At 36.0% G+C, this 21,876-nt stretch overlaps 1 protein-coding gene across 1 annotated transcript in view; it reads left to right on the forward strand.

The window, feature by feature from the left end:
- The window catches only part of BTAF1 (B-TFIID TATA-box binding protein associated factor 1), an 85,188-nt gene that overhangs the window by 53,859 nt on the left and 9,453 nt on the right, over positions 1 to 21,876 (forward strand). Inside the window, exons 20-32 of the mRNA XM_043925220.1 lie at positions 4,347 to 4,773; positions 5,769 to 5,959; positions 7,847 to 8,000; positions 8,414 to 8,523; positions 9,883 to 10,084; positions 11,212 to 11,360; positions 16,882 to 17,034; positions 17,269 to 17,390; positions 17,481 to 17,648; positions 19,374 to 19,451; positions 19,583 to 19,712; positions 20,561 to 20,702; positions 20,847 to 20,977. Coding sequence (XP_043781155.1) covers positions 4,347 to 4,773; positions 5,769 to 5,959; positions 7,847 to 8,000; positions 8,414 to 8,523; positions 9,883 to 10,084; positions 11,212 to 11,360; positions 16,882 to 17,034; positions 17,269 to 17,390; positions 17,481 to 17,648; positions 19,374 to 19,451; positions 19,583 to 19,712; positions 20,561 to 20,702; positions 20,847 to 20,977 — 2,157 coding nt within the window. The remainder of the gene's footprint in view (positions 1 to 4,346; positions 4,774 to 5,768; positions 5,960 to 7,846; positions 8,001 to 8,413; positions 8,524 to 9,882; positions 10,085 to 11,211; positions 11,361 to 16,881; positions 17,035 to 17,268; positions 17,391 to 17,480; positions 17,649 to 19,373; positions 19,452 to 19,582; positions 19,713 to 20,560; positions 20,703 to 20,846; positions 20,978 to 21,876) is intronic.

Consider the following 21,876-nt stretch of genomic DNA (forward strand, 5'->3'; position numbering starts at 1 on the left):
GAATATATGATGAATTTTAACAGAAATGTACACCTTTGAAACCCAAACCTCTGTCAAGATACAGCCCGTGCCATACCCACTCCCCAGTCAGCCTCCTGCCCTCAGAGAACCCTGGTTCTGGTTTCTCATGCACCATAGATTACTTTTGCCTGTTGTTGAATTTCATATAAATGGAACCATACACTCTGTGCTGTTCAGTGTAAGGATCTTTTTCAGCATGGTGTTTTTTAAAATCACCTGTGGTGTTATATGTATCAGTAGTTCATTCTTTTGTATTGCTGAGTTTTCTTTGATTGTATAAACATGCCACATTAAGTGTAAGCCCTTCTTCTCTTGATGAACACTTGGGCTGCTCCAAGTTTTCAGCTGTTATGAACAGGGCTGCTATAAACATTTTTGTATAAGCTTTTTTTAAGACATGTTTTCATTTCTCTTGGGTAAATACATAGGAACAGAATTGCTGGGTCATAGGCTGAGATGTTTATTTAGTTTTATAAAAAATTGCACTATCCCAAAAGTGGCTATATCATTTTACCTTCTAATCAGCAGTATACGAGAGTTCTGGTTGTTCCACGTCATCACCAACAGTTGGTGATGGTCACTCCTTGTAATTTTTGCCTTTCTGGTGGTTGTGTGACAGTGGCATTGTGGTTTTAACTTGGCATTTCCTTGATGACTAATAAGTGGAACACTTTTTTATGTCTTATTCACCATTTGTTGATCTTCCTTTCCAAAATGTGTGTTCAGCTCTTGTCTATTTTTAATTAGGTTGTCTTTTTATTATTGAGTTGTAGGAGTTTTTTATATATTTTGGATACCAATCCTTTATCATATAGATGCTTTTAGAATATTTTCTCCCAATATGAGGCTTGCTTTGTCTTTGAATGAGCAGGTATTTTTAAGTTTGATGAAGTCTAGTTTATCAGTTGTTTTCTTTTATGGTTATTGTGTTCTGTGATCTAAGGTACCTTTTCTTATCTCCAAGTGGCGGAGGTATTCACACACATTTTCTTCTAAAGCATTGTAGTTTTAATGTTTAATCCTCCGTATTTATGTTTATATATAGTGCTAAATAGAGACTGCATAGTTTCATTTAGATACCTAATTTTTTCATTGGCATTTATTGAAAAGATTTTCCTTTTCCCATTGTATTGCTTTGTTTCCTTTGTCAAAAGTTATTTGAAATGGATGTGTAGTTCTGTATCTGGGCTCTATTTGTTCATTCTGTTTGTCTCTGTATGCCAGCAACAGTGTTTTCATTACTGTATCTTTGTATTTAGTAAGTCTTTGAGGTTAGGTAGTGTGAAAGAGTTATTCCTGAGTTATAGAATCAGAAGTTCAGCTACTTTACTTGAGTTGATCCTGTGAAGGAGCATATTTCATTTCTTATCCCCCTTTCTTATTTAAAAAAAAAAAAAACCACAGTATAGTTGAAATTGTTTTTGGTCTCACCTGTGAGAAAAAGCTAAAATTGCTCCAGTCTTCTTTATTGTTTTTATATAATTTCTCCTTTTTTGCCTCCCCTCCCCCATATTTTGCTTTCTTAGAATAAAATCTCAAATTTTCTTTAAGGTCTGGGGGTCCCTTTTTAATGTTTCTGACAAGATTTTTTAAAGCTATTACATGGCCTTTTAAAGCTTTTATTATTCAGACCTCTTAGTCCCTAGTGGAACTGTTGTTCTGTTTCATCAACTTCCTTAGTCCAGTGGTTTTGACCTAGGATACCAGAGTCTCCAGAAGAGCATATTTGAGGGAAGAACGGTTTTAAAAGATTAATCTTGACCCTGGCTAAGAGTTGCTCTTTGTATCTTTCTTTGCATTCCTATTTTTCTCTTACCTGCCAGATACAGGCATTTCCTGACGGTCTTCCTTTGTCTCTTACCATTCGCATAATTTAGTTTTTATCCATGGGCTGTACTGTCTTCTCTTGATCTTTTTATCTTCTCTTATCTTTTATCTTAATTAGGCATTTTTGTTTGGATATCTCACTGTCATTTCAAACTTAACACCACCAAAACTGGAATTTATTTTTTAACAGAAAATAGCCCTTTTTATCCACAGTCTCAAATCTTGTTAACATTTCCTTTCAGAAAGTTTCATGTGTTTATTCTTTGTCTGTTTCCATCACTACAACCCAGTCAAAGGCCTTAGTATTTTATGACTAGGTCCTGACTCATCTCGAAGGCTCCAGGCCGTCTCTGGTTCATCTCACCCTGCCTGCTGTTGCCAGACTAGTGAAGTTCTTAGTGCCACTCTGAACACATCCCTCCCCTACTTAAAAACATTATTTTCTTTCTCCTTTTGGTTTTTTCCTTTCTTACTTTCAGCACCACCTCTAAACTCCCCATCTCTTTTCTTATTATTTCTCAAACTTCCTCCACTTAAGCCTAGTTAGTTTTTCTCTTGCAAAAGTACACCACCCTTGGTCACTTTCTTTGCTTCACTTATTCTCTCTTCCGTGTCTGAACTCTTGCCTTTGCCGAAAAGTCTCTACCCTCAACCCTCCATGCTCATCCCAAGTTCATTTTTTGACATTCTTTCATCTAAACCCTGTGCTTAAGCTATGATGACTGCTGTCAATTCCTTGAACAGTGCCTCGACTTCCACTCACTACCTCAACTCTTTTTGCCAAGATGTCCTCATAACTCCAGACTTAACTATTGTTTAAAAACCTAGCATAAGTGTTAACTGCCTCTAACAAGCTTTCATTGCTTTTGTCACCTGAGAAGAGTTAAGCTACCCTTGTGCTACCACAGAAACTTGCACTTACCTTAGTTTCATGTTATATTGTCTTTGTTTACCTGTGTATCTCCCACATTAGTCTCAACATTTTTTTTGAGTGTATAAAGACATTGGTTTTACTAATGTTTTAGTATTACTCATTAAATATTCGTTGACTGAATGAATGGAAATTGGAAAGCTTCACCTAAGCCGCCTATAATCATTGAAAATTGACAGAAGCATAGTGTATTTAGGACAGTGTTTTTAAACTTTTAGTAGTGAAACCATGTTTCAAATAATCTTATGCAGAGCTTGAACACATAAAACAGACAAAGCAAAGTGGAGAATATAAGCTAGAAGTGGTATATGATCATGTTTCTTTGTAGAGAACAGATCATGATCAAGCAGATAAAGCTCAATTTAAAGTCTTTCATATTTTTAGTGATAAAAGAAGATCTTATCTGTGTGCCTGTTTTGCTTCTCATAATGAGTCTGGCATTATCCAGTCTTGCCCATAAGAAAGTTGATCATTTCTAAGTCTGAAAAATTGGGTTATCCATTTTTTAAAAGTTAAGTTCTTTAATGTTACAGACTTTTCTGACCAACATTGATCAGATTGGATCCATTTATAGAGCCTTTTTATGACTCCAGTTATTTATCAAATAAGAAGACTATTTTTGTTATATAAGCCATCCTACTATCTTTAAATGGTAATTTAAAAAACATGTGCACACAAAATCTTGTACATAAATGTTCATAGCAACATTATTTGTAATATTAACTAAGGTGGAACCAACCCAATCATTCATCAGCTAATGAATGGAAGAATGCAATGTAGTATAATATTATTTAGCCAAAAAAAGGAATGAAGTAATTATACATGCTAAAACATCAGTGAACCTTTAAAGATGCTAAATGAAAGAATCTTGTCATAAAAGATTATATATTAGTTTATATGAAAATGTCCAGAATAGGCAAATCTGTGAAGATAGAATGTAGATAAGTGGTTACATAGGATGGAGGAAATGAGGTGTTACTACTAATAGGTATTGAGTTTCATTTTGGAGATGATGCAGATGTTCTAAAATATGTAGTGATGATTGTACAATTCTGAGTATAGTAAAAACCATTGAACTGTACACTTTGAGTGTACCGTATGTGAGTTACATCTCATTAAGTTGTTTTAAGAAGATGTAATGAACAATCTTCTAATGGAGCTTGTAAAGTAGTCTGATGCCACAGTCGTAGCTTCAAGCAGTTTTTGGTAATTAAAGAATTAACAACTGTTACACCATTCTAAAAGAACTGGTTTATATTTGCTCACAGTGTTATTTCACCAAAGTACTATGTGGGTATTATGTATGATTTTTCACTCAAACTTACTAAATATAAGAAGTCTCTGAAGAGATTGTGTCTTTCTTAAAAAAGTATAATACATTGTTAAATTAAGTCAAATTAAAATAAAGTTTACTTGGAAGGTTTTAGACATTTAGTTTATTGAATACTAAAATGTACTAATTATTGTAGAATTTACAATTGAAACAAAGTTTGCTGTCTCCCTTTAAGAATTTACAGGCTACTTGGGGTTGATGTCATTAATGATTCTTGATTTCTCTCTTTAATAGGTCACTACTGTTTTTAATGAAGTCACATCATCCTTCAGTTTAAATCCTCAAGTATTACAGCAGTTAGATAGTAAACGACAGCAGGTCCAAATGACAGTTACAGAGACCAACCAGGAGTGGCAAGTGTTGCAGTTGAGAGTGCATACTTTTGCTGCATGTGCAGTTGTGAGCTTGCAGCAACTTCCGGAGAAGTTAAATCCTATTATCAAACCATTAATGGAGACAATTAAAAAGGAAGAGAATACGCTAGTGCAGAACTACGCGGCTCAATGCATGGCCAAACTACTTCAGCAGTGCACAACAAGGACTCCCTGTCCCAATTCAAAAATTATTAAAAATCTCTGTAGCTCACTTTGTGTGGACCCATATCTAACTCCTTCTGTCACATGTCCAGTACCAGCACAAAGTGGCCAGGAAAATTCTAAAGGTATATATCTAAACCTTTTTTGGGGGTAGGGAAAGAATTAACCATTTAAATTTGTTTACAGTTATCTACAGGTATAATTTAAGCAAAATCCAGTTTATGTTGGAGCTTTTTATCATTTTGAGAGAATTTGCACTTATTGCTAATAAAATCACAGCCCTCTTAACTCATAAGTTATTTATAAAAGACCTGATATCTTTGAGGTCTCTAAGTTCTCACATTTAAGATGACTAAATCCTATAAGACAGGTATTAACCCTTAACTTCTCTTTCAAGATCATCATTATAGGGTTTACTGTTGACAGGGCTAGAAAACTTAACTGTATCCAATGGTGACTGAAAGTTCTTCCTATAAAATTCTGTTTTTCTATAATTTAGTACATGTCTTATGAGATAAGTGGACTCTGTTATCAAATAGTGTTTAAACAGCTTTTCTGTTTTCCTCCAGAAAATGTATATGTAAAGTAATAACTGCTCTTTGTAGTCTAGTCTCAAGGACCAATGTTTTGTCACATGCCTTAGTCCTAATTTCCTCCCATCCACTCCCTGAGAGCTAGTTGAGGCAACAATATTATGCATTGGTTGGTGTTTCTGAATTTATGGTTACTATAGACTTTTTTTTTTTTTAAGAGAGAACTTACTTGCAGTATTTTTTAATGTGTCTTTTTATGCCTGGAAATAGTTACTCATTTTTAAAGAATTAATGTACTTTTAACAGAAGGTGGTACAGTCAGCCTTGCATTAGATATTTCTGGTTGTTAACAGGATTCTGCAACCTTGGTTGTATTAAGTATGGTCCTATGCAGATATCAAAATGTTTAACTTAATGTTGCATATTACTGATTTTTGTGACCATTTCATTGTCTAGAGAAAATATCATTGGCCTATAAAAATTGAGGCTTGAAAGACAATTTGAAAATGTGTTGTATCTTTTGGAGCAGGAAACATTTGGTCACCTATATTATGCTTTAAGGATTATTTGACTTTTTTCCTTAATAGGATCCAACTCTGAAAAAGATGGAATGCATCATACTGTCACCAAGCACCGGGGTATAATTACACTCTATCGTCATCAGAAAGCTGCTTTTGCTATCACAAGTAGGCGAGGTCCTACCCCCAAAGCCGTCAAAGCTCAAATAGCAGATCTTCCTGCAGGAGGTAGTGGAAACCTCCTTGTTGAACTTGATGAGGTAAATAGTTTTTCTTCTTTGAATACTCTGATTTTAAAGCAAAATTTCTTACAGATTAGATTGAGAGCTAAATTGTCATATCAGCTTCTAGAATTATATTTTTAAGTGAATGAACTGGAGCTAATAATTTTTTGGCGTACTCCAGCAACAGAGTTCAGAAAAACTACAAACTTCAAATTTCTCAAGCTTCTTATTTTTACCAATATAGCTTTCTGATTATCTTGCTAGCAAGAAACCCTCTCAGTAGTGGGTGTATAAGTCATTCATGAATATGAACTAATTCACTCCTGTAACAGTGACTACGGAGATGTTAAGTAATAGTGAAAGCTAACTTTTCTCAGTCTTATCAGTGTTAGGAATTACTGTTGATATTCAGAGGATAAGTTCATAGTGTCAAATAACTTGTTACCTTTTAGTCAACTTGAAATTTATTAATTGTGTGATGTGAGGTAGGGATCTAAATTTATTTGCCCATAGGAACAACCAGTTATCCCACCATTGAATCTTTTCCTCCCTAGTTGATGATAATAGCTCCTCTATTATATATCCTGCTTTCCTATATGTAAGGATCTCCTTGGGCTTTCTATTCTATTTCATTGATCTACTTGCTCTACAGTACAGTTTTTAGAGACAATTTAAAAAAACGTTTGGTGGGACTTCCCTGGTGGTCCAGTGGTTAAGACTTCGTGCTTCCAGTGCAGAGGGTGCAGGTTTGATCCCTGGTTAGGGAACTAAGATCTCACACTGCTGTGTGGCTGAAAAAAAAAAAAGAAAAACTTTTTTTTTAACTGTTTGGTTTTGAAAAATCTTATAGTCACATTTTAACAATGGAATTCTCTAGGTAGCTCTACTGGTTGCAAGACATAGGAATTACCTGAGTTGAGCAATAAACTATCAGTGCTAAAAGGCATGTGTTTAATATATTTCTATAAAGTATAGGCCTATTTTAAGTTTGTTTTTTTAAACCAAAATCTTATTGTCTGTATTCCTTTTAAAATATTCTATGAATGAAGCCTTTTTCACTAACTATATTCTCATCTTAATTTTAATCAAAAATGTGTACTTTGATTTGCATAGTTCCTTCACTTAAAAATATAATTGTATCTTTCTGGGGGGACTTTTTTTGTATTTAATTATTATGAAATTACTGCTAAGTATGAGGTTATATTAATCTTGTTAAATTAAACAGATGCTTATATTCTGTCCCTTGAAAGTGAAAGTCACTCAGTCTATTTCAACTCTTTGCGACCTCCTCGTGGACTATACAGTACGTGGAATTCTCCAGGCCAGAATACTGGAGTGGGTAGCCTTTCTCTTCTTCAGGGTATCTTCCCAACCCAGAGATCGAACCCAGGTCTCCCGCATTGCAGGCAGATTCTTTACCAGCTGAGTCACAGGGGAAGCCCAAGAATACTGGAGTGGGTAGCATATCCCTTCTCCACAGAATCTTCCCAACCCAGGAATCAAACCGGGGTCTCCTGCATTGCAGGCAGATTCTTCACCAACTGAGCTATCAGGGAAGCCATGCTATCCCTTAAGCAAATATAAATAAGGGCAGGTCATGGTAAGTTTCTTTGGGGTAGAGAAAAGAAGAAAAAAATTTGTCACTTAGGACTATCTCTAGAAACAGCACGTATTCTTCTATTTCTTTTCTCCAACCCCCCAAAAGTATTTTACTTTGGATGTAAAAATCTAGCTGAGGATTTTATGCCTATGTAAATTTATTGAGAGGTGTTTTATAGTTATAATAAGTGTGTCCAATAATTGCTTCATTGGTTAATGGTAACACTGAATTCTTAACACTGATTTTTAAATTTTCTTAATAACATTTTGAAACCATTATACTTTTTTCTGAAATCTTGTTTTCACCTTACATTTAATTTTTAGGCTCAGAAGCCTTACTTGGTACAACGGAGAGGAGCTGAGTTTGCCTTGACAACTATAGTGAAGCATTTTGGTGGTGAAATGGCAGTGAAGTTGCCACATCTCTGGGATGCTATGGTTGGCCCATTGAGGAATACAATCGACATACATAATTTTGGTGTGTACATATTTTTCCGAGTTGGGATTTAAACAGATTTCAGTGTATATCCATTACATGTGTCTTTATAAAGTAACAATGCCTGTGCCTATTTATCCCAGGCCAGCTGGTAAGTTTTTAAATAGAAGGTTGGTAAAAACATTGATTTTCATATCATTTTGTATACTTTCTTGCTTTTTACTTTTCCTGTTATGTATTTAGAGATTTGAAATGGATCATTATGTTAAGCTTCTTTAGTTCTTTAGAATTAGCACCTCAGCAGTTAAATTAAGGGTGTGGTATTTCATTTTATATTATAAAGCAAAAGAGACTCTTCCACAGTAGCTGGGGGAGTGCTAAGACTTTTTGTAGGCTCTGAATTTTGAAAAACTATTTGTAAGGTAATATGCACTTAAATCATTGTATCCTAATAGATGGAAAGTCCCTCTTGGAAAAGGGAGATGGCCCTGCCCAAGAACTGGTGAATTCTCTGCAAGTTTTTGAAACAGCAGCGGTGTCAATGGATTCTGAGCTTCATCCCCTGGTAACTAACTAATGCAAGTGTAGTTTTTTTCCTAATAAAATGAGTAGTCTTATTAGAAAGACTTAAGGCTTGAATGAAAAGTGCAACTATGATGTCATCCCTTATGATTTCATTTTCTTCTAGATGCTATAACTAGATTCCTTCTTTTCCTGACAACTCTTCCAGGCTTTGAGGCAGAGCTGGGTGTGTGAATGAGAGAAAACCTACTCTGAGAGCTTAGAATATAGGGCAGTAGGAACAGGGCTCTGATCACACTGAAGCCAGCTGCAAACACAAAAGAAAGCTGCATCCCTGTTCATCTATACCATCTTAATAATATAGTCCAAGAACAGAAGAATACAGGTGATAAAACCTTCCCTAGATAAATGTAATGGTAGGAGGAAGTTACCTCTCTGAGATGAAACTAGTCAGTGGCAAAGATAGAACATGGGTTTATTTTTTGACTGTTAAAATATCTCTCACCAAAAAATTAGAATAGAGGGAGGAGGAACATAGATCAAAGAATTAATTATCTGGTTTTCCACTGAAGAAAGTATTGATACTATTCTTTCCATGTAACTGTAATAGGAAGCTCTCTGCAATTTATAACATCGTAAAAGGTGCTAGCATCAATCCTTTATTCATATAGGAGAGAGTAGAGGGAAATTTTTCTGTTTATATAGTAATGAAACATATTCTTGTTAAATTTTGCGAATTTATCATTAGTAAAGAAGGGCGGAATTCATCTGTATGTGCTCCATGATCAAACAGGTTGCATTCAGTTGAACTGTAAGGCTAGTTTGTTGAGCAAGTACCTGACTCTCATCAGCATTAATCCTGGCTTCTGTGCATCAGACATTTAATAATGGGATATGTCATGCTCTTGTGATTATATTGCATATGGAAAGCCAGGAAGTTAAAGTGGAAAATAACTATCAGAGTATGGTGCCTAGAACAAAATCAGGATCACCCAACCCAGTGAATACAAAGTATGTACTTAAACCTAAGCCAGATTTGGAGGGGGCTGATGATGTGTAGTGTCATTTTCCTAGCCTCAGTAGGAGAATCATGCAAGTGCCTTTGATGTGTTCCCTACGAATTTTGGAAAGTATTGAGTGTTCCCTGATGCTTAAGAGAATATTGAACAGGGGAGAAGTTCTGCACCTATCTATTCTTTTTAAAAGCATTATAATAATGTAGATTTAGGTTAAATTTTTATTGAGGATATTCTGACAGTGTTTTGAGGTAACTGGAGATAATTCTTGGATTTAGCATCACTTGGAATATTGAGAACCTCTGAGTAAAGGTCATTATAGTTGTATTTTAAACATTAAATTCCCTAATGAATCTTCTGACTTGTCTTAAACTTTTTGTTTTTAGTTGGTACTGCATTTGCCTCATCTTTACATGTGCCTTCAGTATCCCAGCACTGCAGTGAGGCACATGGCTGCTCGTTGTGTGGGCGTCATGAGCAAAATAGCTACCATGGAAACAATGAATATATTTTTGGAGAAGGTTCTTCCATGGCTGGGAGCAATTGACGACAATATCAAACAAGAGGGTGCAATTGAAGCGCTAGCCTGTATCCTTTTTCACTTTGAAAAACTACTCAAATTATATTTGCTTTATTTAAAAGTGACTAAAATAAAATTTATTCAGACATATTCGGGGAGTTCCCTGGCGGTCCAGTGGTTAGGATTCTACACTTTCACTGCTGAGCAAGCCATGTTGGGATTGGGGGGGTGGGAGGAGAACAAGCCAAAAAAAAAACAGTACCAAAAACAAATGTGCACACAACCTACCTTGTTCCAAAAAAAAGAAAACTATTTTTTTACATTTCAAAGTGTTATTTTTATTGCATTATATTATACCTGTATTTACATTTTATTATGATAGTATTCACACAAAAAATTGAAGAATTACTGTTAATTTTAAGAGATCTTTTTATAAGCAAAAAATTTATAGTCAGTATGTTTTTAAATATTAGGTTGGCCAAAAAAGTTTGTTCAGCTTTTTCTATATGATGCTATGCTACTCTTTTTGGCCAACCCCGTATTAATCAGATACTATGTAGGTAGTTCTTACAAATTTACTGTTTGCTTTGTTCATTGATTGGCAAAATGATTAACTGGAAATATACAGACAAGCTTTTTTACCAAGGGTATGGCATCTACTAACATTGTTTAACTCAAAATACCTAAAAGATATTTTGGTCTAAGAGCAAGAAAGATGGATATAGATCAAACCAGTAGAAACTCTAGCTAAGAAATGCTAAAGATTATGGGACTGAACTCACTGGACCTGCTGTCTCCAGCTCAGGGTTGTTAAGATCCTGGTGGGAAAATTGGAATTAATCTTTGACACTTGCTTGTGCTCCCTTGCTTGCAATGTAAATCAGTTTATTTTGATATGTGAATTCTAGAAACTTGTAGGAATTTCTCTATGGAAAAAAATCTTAGATTTCCTCTAGCATTCCTCAGATGAAAAAAATCATCTTTTTAATCATGAGAAAGTTACATAATTTTTTTAAAAAGTAACCCTGTATAAATGCTGTTACAGTTGAATCATAGACCTTGAGGGATCATCAGTCTCTCATAATACAGGTAAGCATGAGGAACTGTTTTAGAAGTCACAGTCTTGGTGTGTCAGTTTGTTTATGAAAACCTCTACCCTGGAACCAGTTAGAAATTTCCTTAGTAACTTACTCAGGTGTAATGGAACAACTGGATGTTGGTATTGTCCCATATATTGTACTCTTAGTTGTGCCTGTGTTGGGAAGGATGAGTGATCAGACGGACAGCGTAAGATTCATGGCTACACAATGCTTTGCAACACTAATTAGACTCATGCCACTTGAGGTAAGTTGATGATAACTTGGTTTATGAACTTAGTGTTTTCAATAACTTCATAATAATTGTAACACCTTTTAAAGAACACGTTCTAAAGAACAGGTTTTAAAAAAAAGATGTTGAATATGTTAACATTATAAGTGTTTAGACTTTTATGTTTTAATAGGTAATTTTTTTAACACCATTTTAAATAAAACTATGGTTCCTAAAAGAATGAAAATTCTTTAGGTGATGCTAAATTTCTAGATGCTATTCTAGAAATAAATTGTGTTCCTGAGTATCCCGGGTAATACCTAAAATTCTGTTCTGTAGTTTACATGAAAGGTAAATTTGAGAGATGGTAACTGAAAGTGTAAAAAGCAAATGATATGTCTGTTGGATTATGGAGAAAGCAGAATGCAAGGCTGAAGTTGGACAATTTTGGAGTATATTTATGGGACAGAAATAATATATGTGGCCAATGCAGGAAATAGAAGTGACTTGAAGCAAGAGAAAAGCCAGTACCCCGTCACTTAGCCAGTTAATATATTTTTATGGGATTTTTGTAATTCAGGAAATAAGTATATATGCATTTCATCCATTCTGCATTGTGTGTCCAGTGGTTCCTTTTTAGGCCAGATAATACACTGGAATACCGCATTTTGTTTATCCTTTGATCAGTTGATGGGCATTTGGCTATGATGAGTAATGCTGCTGTAAGCATGCACTTATAAGGTATTTGGGTGTAAGCTTTTTTTTTTCTCTCTCTCTCTGTTTTTGATTTCTCTGTGAGGCACATGGGATCTTAGTTCCCTGACCAGGAATCAAACCCGTGCCCCCTTCAGTGGAAGTGCAGATTCTTAACCATTGGACCACCAGGGAAGTCCCTGCTTTTCTTTCTTTTGAGCAGACATTTAGGAATGGAATTACTGGGTCATAAGATGTTAAACTTTTTTTTTTTTTGATGTTAAACATTTTAAGAAACTGTCAAACTGTTTTCCCAGAAAACTGTACCGTTTTATATTCTACTAGAAAAGTATGAGCATAATACTTTGGAACAGTCTCTCGGGGAGGGGGGGGGGGTGGGTGGAGTTTGACTATATCTGGTTTTTTAAAAAAAAGCTGAGTCAAAGGACCTACCATAGGTACTGAGTACAGTCTTCATAAGTACACTGCCTGAGTAGTGGGGCCAAATTAACCCTTGCAAGAAGATTGATTTGAACCCACATTAGCAAAGCCTAAAAACGCAAGCCTTAAAGGATTGAACTGGTTTCAGATAATTTAACTACATCCCAGAAAAAATTTAAAAAATCTAAAATATTTAACCCCCTAAAGTTCAGCATCTAACAGCATAAAACTTAGGATATTCAGCACACATCAAAAAATTAACCAGAGGGAATTCCCTAGTGGCCTAGTGGTTAGGATTCCAGGCTTTCACTGCCATGACCAGGGTTCAATCCCTAGTTGGGGAACTGAGATCCCACAAGCCATGTGGTGTGGCCAGAGGAAAAAAAAGAAGTCACCCAGGAGAAAAGTCAGTCAATAGAAGCAGACCCTGGAATGACCCAGATAACAGAATTAGTATACAAGGTCATTAAAATATGCTCCATATGTTCAAGAAGGTAGAGGGAAAGCATGAATGTAATAAAGAGTGAACTGGAGGAAATAAGAACAACCCACATTGACCTTCTTGAGTTAAAAGATACAATTACAAATAAAAACACACTGGATAGGATTAATGACAAATTAGATGCTATGAATTTGAAGACACAGCAGTAGAAACAAGAATGTCATGCAGGTTAATTCCTATTCCACTTTATCTTGATTCGCTCTGTTACATTTTCATAAGAATCATCATGTACTTTTCTTTCAAGGATTCAGGGGCTATCAAGCAGTGGGGTTTTTTTGTTTGTTTGTTTGTTTTTTCAAGCAGTGGGTTTGATAGAAGCTTTTATTCAAACTTGCACTGTTAGTAACTCTTGCTGCTTTTATAGGAATTGGAGTGAGGAAGATATCAATGGAAGGGTTCCTGGCACTGAACAATATTTATGAATCCTAATCATTGTTAGGAAATGTACCTCATTGTATGGCCTTATGCTAAGTCACTTTAGTTGTGTCCAACTCTTTGTGGTCCTATGGACTGTAGCCCGCCAGGCTTCTCTGTCCATGGGATTCTCCAGGCAAGAATACTGGAGTGGGTTGCCATTTCCTTTTCCAGGGGATTTTCCCAACCCAGGGATCAAACCTGCATCTCTTATTTCTCCTGCACTGGCAGGCAGGTTCTTTACCTCTAGCGCCACCTGGGAAGTACGACCTTATATCTGGTTGTTATTTATTAAAAAATCCATGAAGATAAATGCCTGAAGATTTGTTCAGTTCAGTCGCTCATTCGTGTCTGACTCTTTCCAACCCCATGAATCACAGCACGCCAGGCCTCCCTGTCCATCACCAACTCCCGGAGTCCACCCAAACTCATGTCCATTCAGTCAGTGATGCCATCCAGCCATCTCATCCTCTGTCGTCCCCTTGTCTACCCACCCTCAATCTTTCCCAGCATCAGAGTCTTTTCAAATGAGTCAGCTCTTCGCATCAGGTAGCCAAAGTATTGGAGTTTCAGCTTCAGCATCAGTCCTTCCAATGAACAGCCAGGACTGATCTCCCTCAGGATGGACTGGTTGGATCTCCTTGCAGTCTAAGGGACTCTCAAGAGTCTTCTCCAACACCACAGTTCAAAAGCATCAATTCTTCGGTGCTCAGCTTTCTTCGCAGTCCAACTCTCACATCCATACATGACCACTGGAAAAACCATAGCCTTGACTAGACAGACGTTTGTTGGCAAAGTAATGTCTCTGCTTTTTAATATGCTATCTAGGTTGGTCATAACTTTCCTTCCAAGGAGTAAGCGTCTTTTAATTTCATGGCTGCAATCACCATCTTCAGTGATTTTGGAGCCCAAAAAAATAAAGTCTGACGCTGTTTCCACTGATTCCCCATCTGTTTCCCATGAGGTGATGGGACCAGATGCAGATTTGTTGCTTCCATGTAAAGCCACTGTGCAGAAACGCCTCATTCTGATGGTTATCATTAGGATATTGAATGTGTTAAAATGTTAGTTTCTATCTTGATTAAGTTGTTAATTCTAAAACCTTTTGAGGGAATTCCCTGGTGGTCCAGTGTTTAGGACTCCGAGGTTCCACTGCAGAGGAGACAGATTCGATCCCTTGAGCTGCACAGCATGGCAAAAAAACAAAACCCCTTTTGAAAATATAACATCGCTATGGAAAACAGTGTGGAGATTTCTTAAAAAACTGGAAATAGACCTGCCATATGACCCAGCAATCCCACTTCTGGGCATACACACTGAGGAAACCAGATCTGAAAGAGACACGTGCACCCCAATGTTCATCACAGCACTGTTTATAATAGCCAGGACATGGAAGCAACCTAGATGCCCATCAGCAGATGAATGGATAAGGAAGCTGTGGTACATATACACCATGGAATTTTACTCAGCCATTAAAAAGAATTCATTTGAACCAGTCCTAATGAGATGGATGAAGCTGGAGCCCATTATACAGAGTGAAGTTTGCCAGAAAGATAAAGAACATTACAGCATACTAACACGTATATATGGAATTTAGAAAGATGGTAATGACAACCCTATATGCAAAACAGAAAAAGAGACACAGAAATACAAAACAGACTTTTGAACTCTGTGGGAGAATGTGAGGGTGGGATATTTCAAAAGAACAGCTATCTATGAACCATACTATCTATGGTGAAACAGATCACCAGCCCAGGTGGGATGCATGAGACAAGTGCTCGGGCCTGGTGCACTGGGAAGACCCAGAGGAATCGGGTGGAGAGGGAGGTGGGAGGGGGGATCGGGATGGGGAATACGTGTAAATCTATGGCTGATTCATATCAATGTATGACAAAACCCACTGAAATGTTGTGAAGTAATTAGCCTCCAACTAATAAAAAAAAATAAAAAAAAAAAAAGAAAATATAACATATAATCATTTTAAGACAGTATATATATCTCACTCCTGATACTATTTCTGGTATTATAAGAAACATACTTGAATTTAATTGAAGTTCTGTTCTCAGAATGTTACTTTTCTTAACTTTTAAGTTTAAATTTCTTAATCATAGGGCAGTAGTTCTCAAACTTTTTGGTCTCTGTACCTCTTTACACTCTTAAAAATTTAAGACCTCAAAGAACTTTTATCATGTTTTCTGTAGTAGAAATTAAAAGTGAGAAGTGGGAAAAGATTTATTAATTCATTTAAAGAATAAATCCATTAGACTTTTGAATAGGCCTTTTACAGATGCGTGCTTTGTAACATGCATTGGTCATTTGGAGAACACTGGCTCACTGAGTTATGTAAATCTTTTAAAGGTTGATTCATATCAGCATACAGTAGCACAAAACGGACTCATTAGTGTCACCAAGAGAAAATCTCTAAATACTGGGAAGCACCTGCACTGCTCAGTTCCTTTTGACAGCTTGCATTTTATCATTGGCAACAAGTTGTGCCACTCATTTTCCTTGAAGTGACCAAATTTTTTAAAGAAAATAATCTGCCAGATACTCAAGTCAGAATAACCATAGTTTGTCAGTCCATTCAAGTAAACTCATTCTGTAAAAAATAGCTAGGTCAACTCACAATTTTAAGAAATCTTACAAGTGCTTTTCCTAAATATTTTGTATTTCAGTATTCATGGTATACAGCAGAAATGCTTTATGGAATACTTCATATTTTGTTGCACAGAATGTTAAAAAGATGTGCCATTCAAAGGTTGAGGTTTAATAAAATTATTTTTACTGCTTCAATGACATTCTTAAGTGAAACCAGCTTTTTAGAAAAAAGGCTAGTGCATGGCTGCAAGTAATAGTGACTGCTCGTACGCTTGGTGTCACCACCTTGATTCTTCCTGAGGCAAAAGCAGTCTTGCCCACCATGACTTTTGTGTATCAGAGCAAAAGTCAACACAGTGAAAAAAGCAAACAGTGTCTTATCCTTTGTTATAAAATAGCTGCAGTCAGTAACCCTTTGAAAAGGTCTTAGAAATCCTGAGGGGTCTGCAGACCACATTTTGAGAACCAGTACCCTGGCTAACCGTTAACACTAAAAGTGAGAGGCTCTAGTAACAGCATTCCACTTAAACAATACAATCTTGTCTTTACCAAGTAACACAAGGTATGGGAAAGATAAGTTGTAGCTGTGTTCTTAAAATATCTTAGATGTGCTTATTTCATCATCTCATTATATAGTGCTTTTAATACCTGTCAAATTCTTAAATATTTGTCTTCCAGTCATTAAAATGATACTATTTTTGAATTGGTTTTTCTTTGCATATATACGTGTGTGCATGCGCCTGCGTGTGTTACCTTTGGTATTTTTTTAATTGAGAATAGTTGGTTTACAATATTGTGTTATCTCTGCATTTACATTTTGATAAGACTTGAAATAATTTCATAATCTGGGGATGGACAAATTAATAGATAGTAGCAAATTGTTTTAATACACTTAAAAAATCATTTTAGGCAGGCATTCCAGATCCTCCAAATATGTCAGAAGAATTAATCCAATTGAAAGCCAAGGAAAGACACTTTTTGGAGCAGTTGTTAGATGGGAAAAAGTTAGAAAATTACAAGATTCCAGTACCAATCAATGCTGAACTCAGAAAATATCAACAGGTAAAGTTTTATACTTATCTTCTAAATACTGATTATTCCTTTTAAATATACCTTAAAGAATATAAAGATTGATTTAATAATTAAAAATTCTTCTGTTTGGTGTCTTGTATCCATTTATTTCTCCCTGCCGGTAAAAATACAGTGTGTTTGGTCTTTGTAAACATGTTCTTTACAGAAAAATATCTTTATGATCTGTTCACATTTACCATTTTTCTCTTTCTCCCAACCTTTCAGGATGGTGTGAACTGGTTAGCATTTCTTAATAAGTATAAGCTTCATGGAATTCTGTGTGATGACATGGGTTTAGGGAAGACTTTACAGTCCATCTGTATTCTAGCAGGAGATCACTGTCACAGGTAATTTTAAATGTTATTTTAACAGAAGGCTTTCAGATGCTGAGCAATATAAACAAACTGGTTAATTCATTGTGTTTTGCTGTTGTAAAGGGCCCAGGAATATGCAAGATCAAAATTGGCAGAATGTATGCCACTTCCTTCCTTGGTGGTTTGTCCACCAACACTAACAGGTCATTGGGTGGATGAAGTAGGTAAATTTTGCTCCAGAGAATATCTCAATCCACTGCATTATACTGGACCTCCTACTGAAAGAGTAAGGTAAGAACTGTACAACCAAAAAATGTTTAATCTTTTGCTTTAAGTAGTTTGGAAGAATAAAATTTATTAAAAATGAATTCTAGTTAGCTTTTTCGGTTGTCAGACATAGAAACTTACTTTAACTTATTTAAGAAAGGTAAATGAACATAATAAAAATATAATCAGTGAGACTCATCAAAATTTAAGAAGTTTCAGGACTTTCCTGATGGTGCAGTAGCTAAAACTCTGTGCTCCCAGTACAGGGGGCCTGGGTTCAATCCCTGGTTGGTGAACTAGATCCCATGTGCTATAATTAAAAGCCACAGCTAAAACATGGCATAGCCAAATAAATCATAAAATAAATACAAAGTGTAAGGACATTAACCACTGTCAACAATCAGTTAGGCTCTAAGTTTTTTGAGCTAGGAAGCTTTCAAGAACCAAAACCATTCTTGGTGCCTTTCCTAAAACCTTGTGATCATAGCATCTCCTAGGTGTTTCTGTTATTTCTTCATTTTCTATGCACTTTCCCTAAAAGCTACCTCTTCCTTCTTCCCTCTCCCCAAAAGTGCTTTTGGTGTACAGTGGCTTGCTCTAGCTGCCCTGATCCCATACAACTCTGTAGTTCTATTAATACATCTGTTCCTAAATACAGATGTTGAAGAGTGGTGTATCATTAATTTCAATTTGTCTTTTAAAGCTTGGATAGTCCCAGATTTCTGATTAGTCTGTAGATTTGCTGCCCTTCTGTGAATTAATAGCTAACATATACTGAGCACTTACTGGTCAGGCATTAGATATTCTAAGCAGTTTTATTTACATTTATGTAATACCATGTATTCTCTTAATTACCTTATGAGGTATGGGTACTATTATTGTTCCCAATTTGCAGATGGGGAGTCTAAGACATGGGGCCTGAGAAGAATATCACTCAGCTAATTAAATAGAAGGTCACTAGGTATAATTAAATGAAGTTTTGAACACAGGCAGCTCAAGAGTTGTACTCTTAAAGAATTTACTATAAAGGAATTCATCCATTTATAAGTGGTAAAAACTCAGATTAGCTTAAGCAAACAGGAAATTCATTAATTAAACTGAGCATCTTGGGGTGAATTCTTGCTTCAGGTACATCTAAATTACTGTTCTTCCCCATGCATAGCTTGTTTTGTTGGTCTCTACTGGACTTTTGTCTATTGTTGGTGTAGATAAAAGGTCATGGACAGTCTTAGGCCTACATTCTCATAGCTTGGCAACTGTAATGAACAGAGATATTCTCTCAGACTAGCCGGCCTTGATTGCGTCATGTCCTCAAACCAACCTCCATGATTGGGGAATAAAATATTGTGAATGGCTTGATCTGATGAAAATGCTTCACCTCTTTGGTGATTATGGGGACATGTGATTGATGATGGCTCACGCTCGGCCCCCAGCACAACGTGGAATGATGAAGGAATAGTGCCTCCAAGGAAGAGGTTTTGGCAAATAAAGCTAAAATGACCTTCACATTGTGAGTCAGGTGCTCACCCCTTTTCTCATCAGACTGAGTTAGGGCCACATGACCAAGTTGTAAGGAGAACGGCCTTCAGGTAGCAGGGTCATGGGTGTAGAGTAAGCAGAAAGGAATATTGGGTTTGGTAGGCAGATTGAAATCACTTTGTACAATGGCATCTGTGCTTTCCCCTTTGAAAGTATATTACAAACTTTGCAGATTCCCCATTTTCTAATCTTACTTATTTTTAAATGCAGGTTACAGCACCAGGTGAAAAGGCACAATCTCATAGTGGCTTCATACGATGTTGTGAGAAATGACATAGATTTCTTTAGGTAAGAATTAAAATTTTTTAAAGAAAACAGTGTCAAATTCAGAGAGAATTAGTATCTTTCTGCCTCAAAGACTCTTTGTATTGTTCCTGACATGTAGTAAAAGATGCTATTTTTTGTTTATTCTTCCTTAGAAATATTAAATTTAACTACTGTATTCTTGATGAAGGCCATGTCATCAAAAATGGAAAAACAAAATTGTCAAAAGCAGTAAAACAACTGACTGCTAATTATAGGATTATTCTTTCTGGAACACCAATCCAGGTAATTATTTACCTTTTCTTTACTTGGCATTTGACAGTGAATTAAAGAAGAGGGTTTTTTTTTTAGTTTTTGGAATAATTTCCAATAATTATCTTGCTTTTATAATGGTTCATTTGGTATGTAGCAGTATCTGAGCAAACCAGGTTTTAAATCTCATATTTAAAATGTGATTTTAGGCTTTGGTAGCCCATCTGTCAGGAGGCAAAGCCCAAGTGCAATTAGAAGGGTTTCACTTCAGGAGGGCAACCCACCACAGTGAGCCAGAGCTTAAGCAGGGTGAGAAGGGCTTCTGGAAGGGGTAAACAGATAGGATGGTACCTTAGGATCCACACATACTGGGGAAGCATCCAAAATGGAAAAGTGTGGGGGTGTTTTTTGGTTTTTGTTTTGTGAAACTCCAAGTAGAATTGGAAAGAACCTGTGCCTTTTCTCATGACCCATAAATACTGGGTAGACATGACCTATAACCAAACTCTTCTAGGTTTTCCTGCGTTGAATAAATGGTGATGTTGGCCAGATTTCTTAAATCTTGCTGTTAATCTTAGTCTCAAAAAAAACCAGAAACGTATTCATCTTACTGCTCTGTTTACTACTTGATAGAACTGACCAAAAAGATTGGTACTGTGCACCAAGGCTTATTGTGGTGGAAAAGACTTGAAAGTTCCTCTAAATAGGATAGAGTATTTTCTCCAGATTTTACACAATAAAATATAGACTCATATCCAGAAATATAGTGATAATCTCTCTCATCTATGTTACTACAGTGGGCTTTCATTAATGTTCCATTTTTAAGTGTAAGGAAATAATCCTAGTACACAAGATAACTGGTGTTCCTTTCTTATATTCAGAACAACGTTTTGGAGCTGTGGTCATTATTTGATTTCCTCATGCCAGGATTTTTGGGAACTGAACGCCAGTTTGCTGCTCGGTATGGTAAACCTATATTAGCAAGTAGGGATGCTCGAAGCTCCAGTCGAGAACAAGAAGCAGGTAGGAAAAAGAGATACCATTATATATTCTATGCAAGTGAATATAATTTATATCTACTTTGGGGGAAGTCATTTAATTTTATTATTAGAGAAATTAATAAGAGAATAATAGAATAAAATTAATTCTGTTAATAATTATTAACAGGTGTCCTTGCAATGGATGCACTGCACCGCCAGGTCCTGCCATTTCTTTTGAGAAGAATGAAAGAAGATGTTTTACAGGATCTACCACCCAAAATTATTCAAGACTATTACTGTACTCTCAGTCCTCTCCAGGTTAGGAATCTGGTGATTGTGGTTGTTGATGCTGTGTTTATTACTAGAATGCTTTGAAGAAGTCACAAAAGTAGTGAGTAAAGGGGTTTAGCCTTTGGTTTTATTGCTCTCATGTAGCTTCTACTTCCTTAGACTTCAGGAATATTCTGTTTCAAACAAGTGTAGATAAAACCTAAATGAATCTGTTTGCGTATATAAGCACACATTTGGGTTTGTGCATTTTCAACACAGCATTAAAACAAAATCTTTTGTCATAATTGCTTTGTAATATGTCTCAAGTTAATTGAAAAAGTTGGAACATTAAAATGATAAAGAAGTAAGAAGTAAGCCAGTGATAAAGAAGTAAGCCAGTGTTTTTTTAGGGCCAGAAGTCTGCCTGTGATGTCTTTTCCTTACAGCAGCATTATAGGTGTATACATCAGGGCTGAGTTGGGAAGTGGGACCTCATCTCTTCTAAAGTATTGCCAGTAAATTTTCAAGAGAAGTATTGGCTTCTGCCCAGTTCTAGTTTTGTACATAGAGACCATTGTCAAAGGCACTTATCGTATGCCTTTCCTTGTGTAGTATTTGTGTGTGGTATTTTTTTAAGGGGAAGCTATCTCTTGTCTTAGTAAAATATGGCCTATAAACAGAATTTTCTCTTTGAATGTTTATGTTGTGTTCTAGGTTAGTAAGCATCAGTCTATTTCAGTGTGGTTCCAATGAATAAAAGATACACAGACGTATCTGCAAAATAGCCCCTTTCCCCTCCAGTATATATAGACAGTTAACCTTTTAGTATTTATCTATCCAACTTCAGTTTTGTGGACAAAACATTAATTTAAATGCTAAGAGCTCTGTGATATTATCTACATCACCTCTCGGCCTCTATCCCTTGTTTGTAAAAATCGGATTAATAT

Source organism: Cervus elaphus, chromosome 15, assembly GCF_910594005.1.
Source record: "Cervus elaphus chromosome 15, mCerEla1.1, whole genome shotgun sequence".
In the NCBI taxonomy this organism is placed as follows: Eukaryota; Metazoa; Chordata; class Mammalia; order Artiodactyla; family Cervidae; genus Cervus; species Cervus elaphus.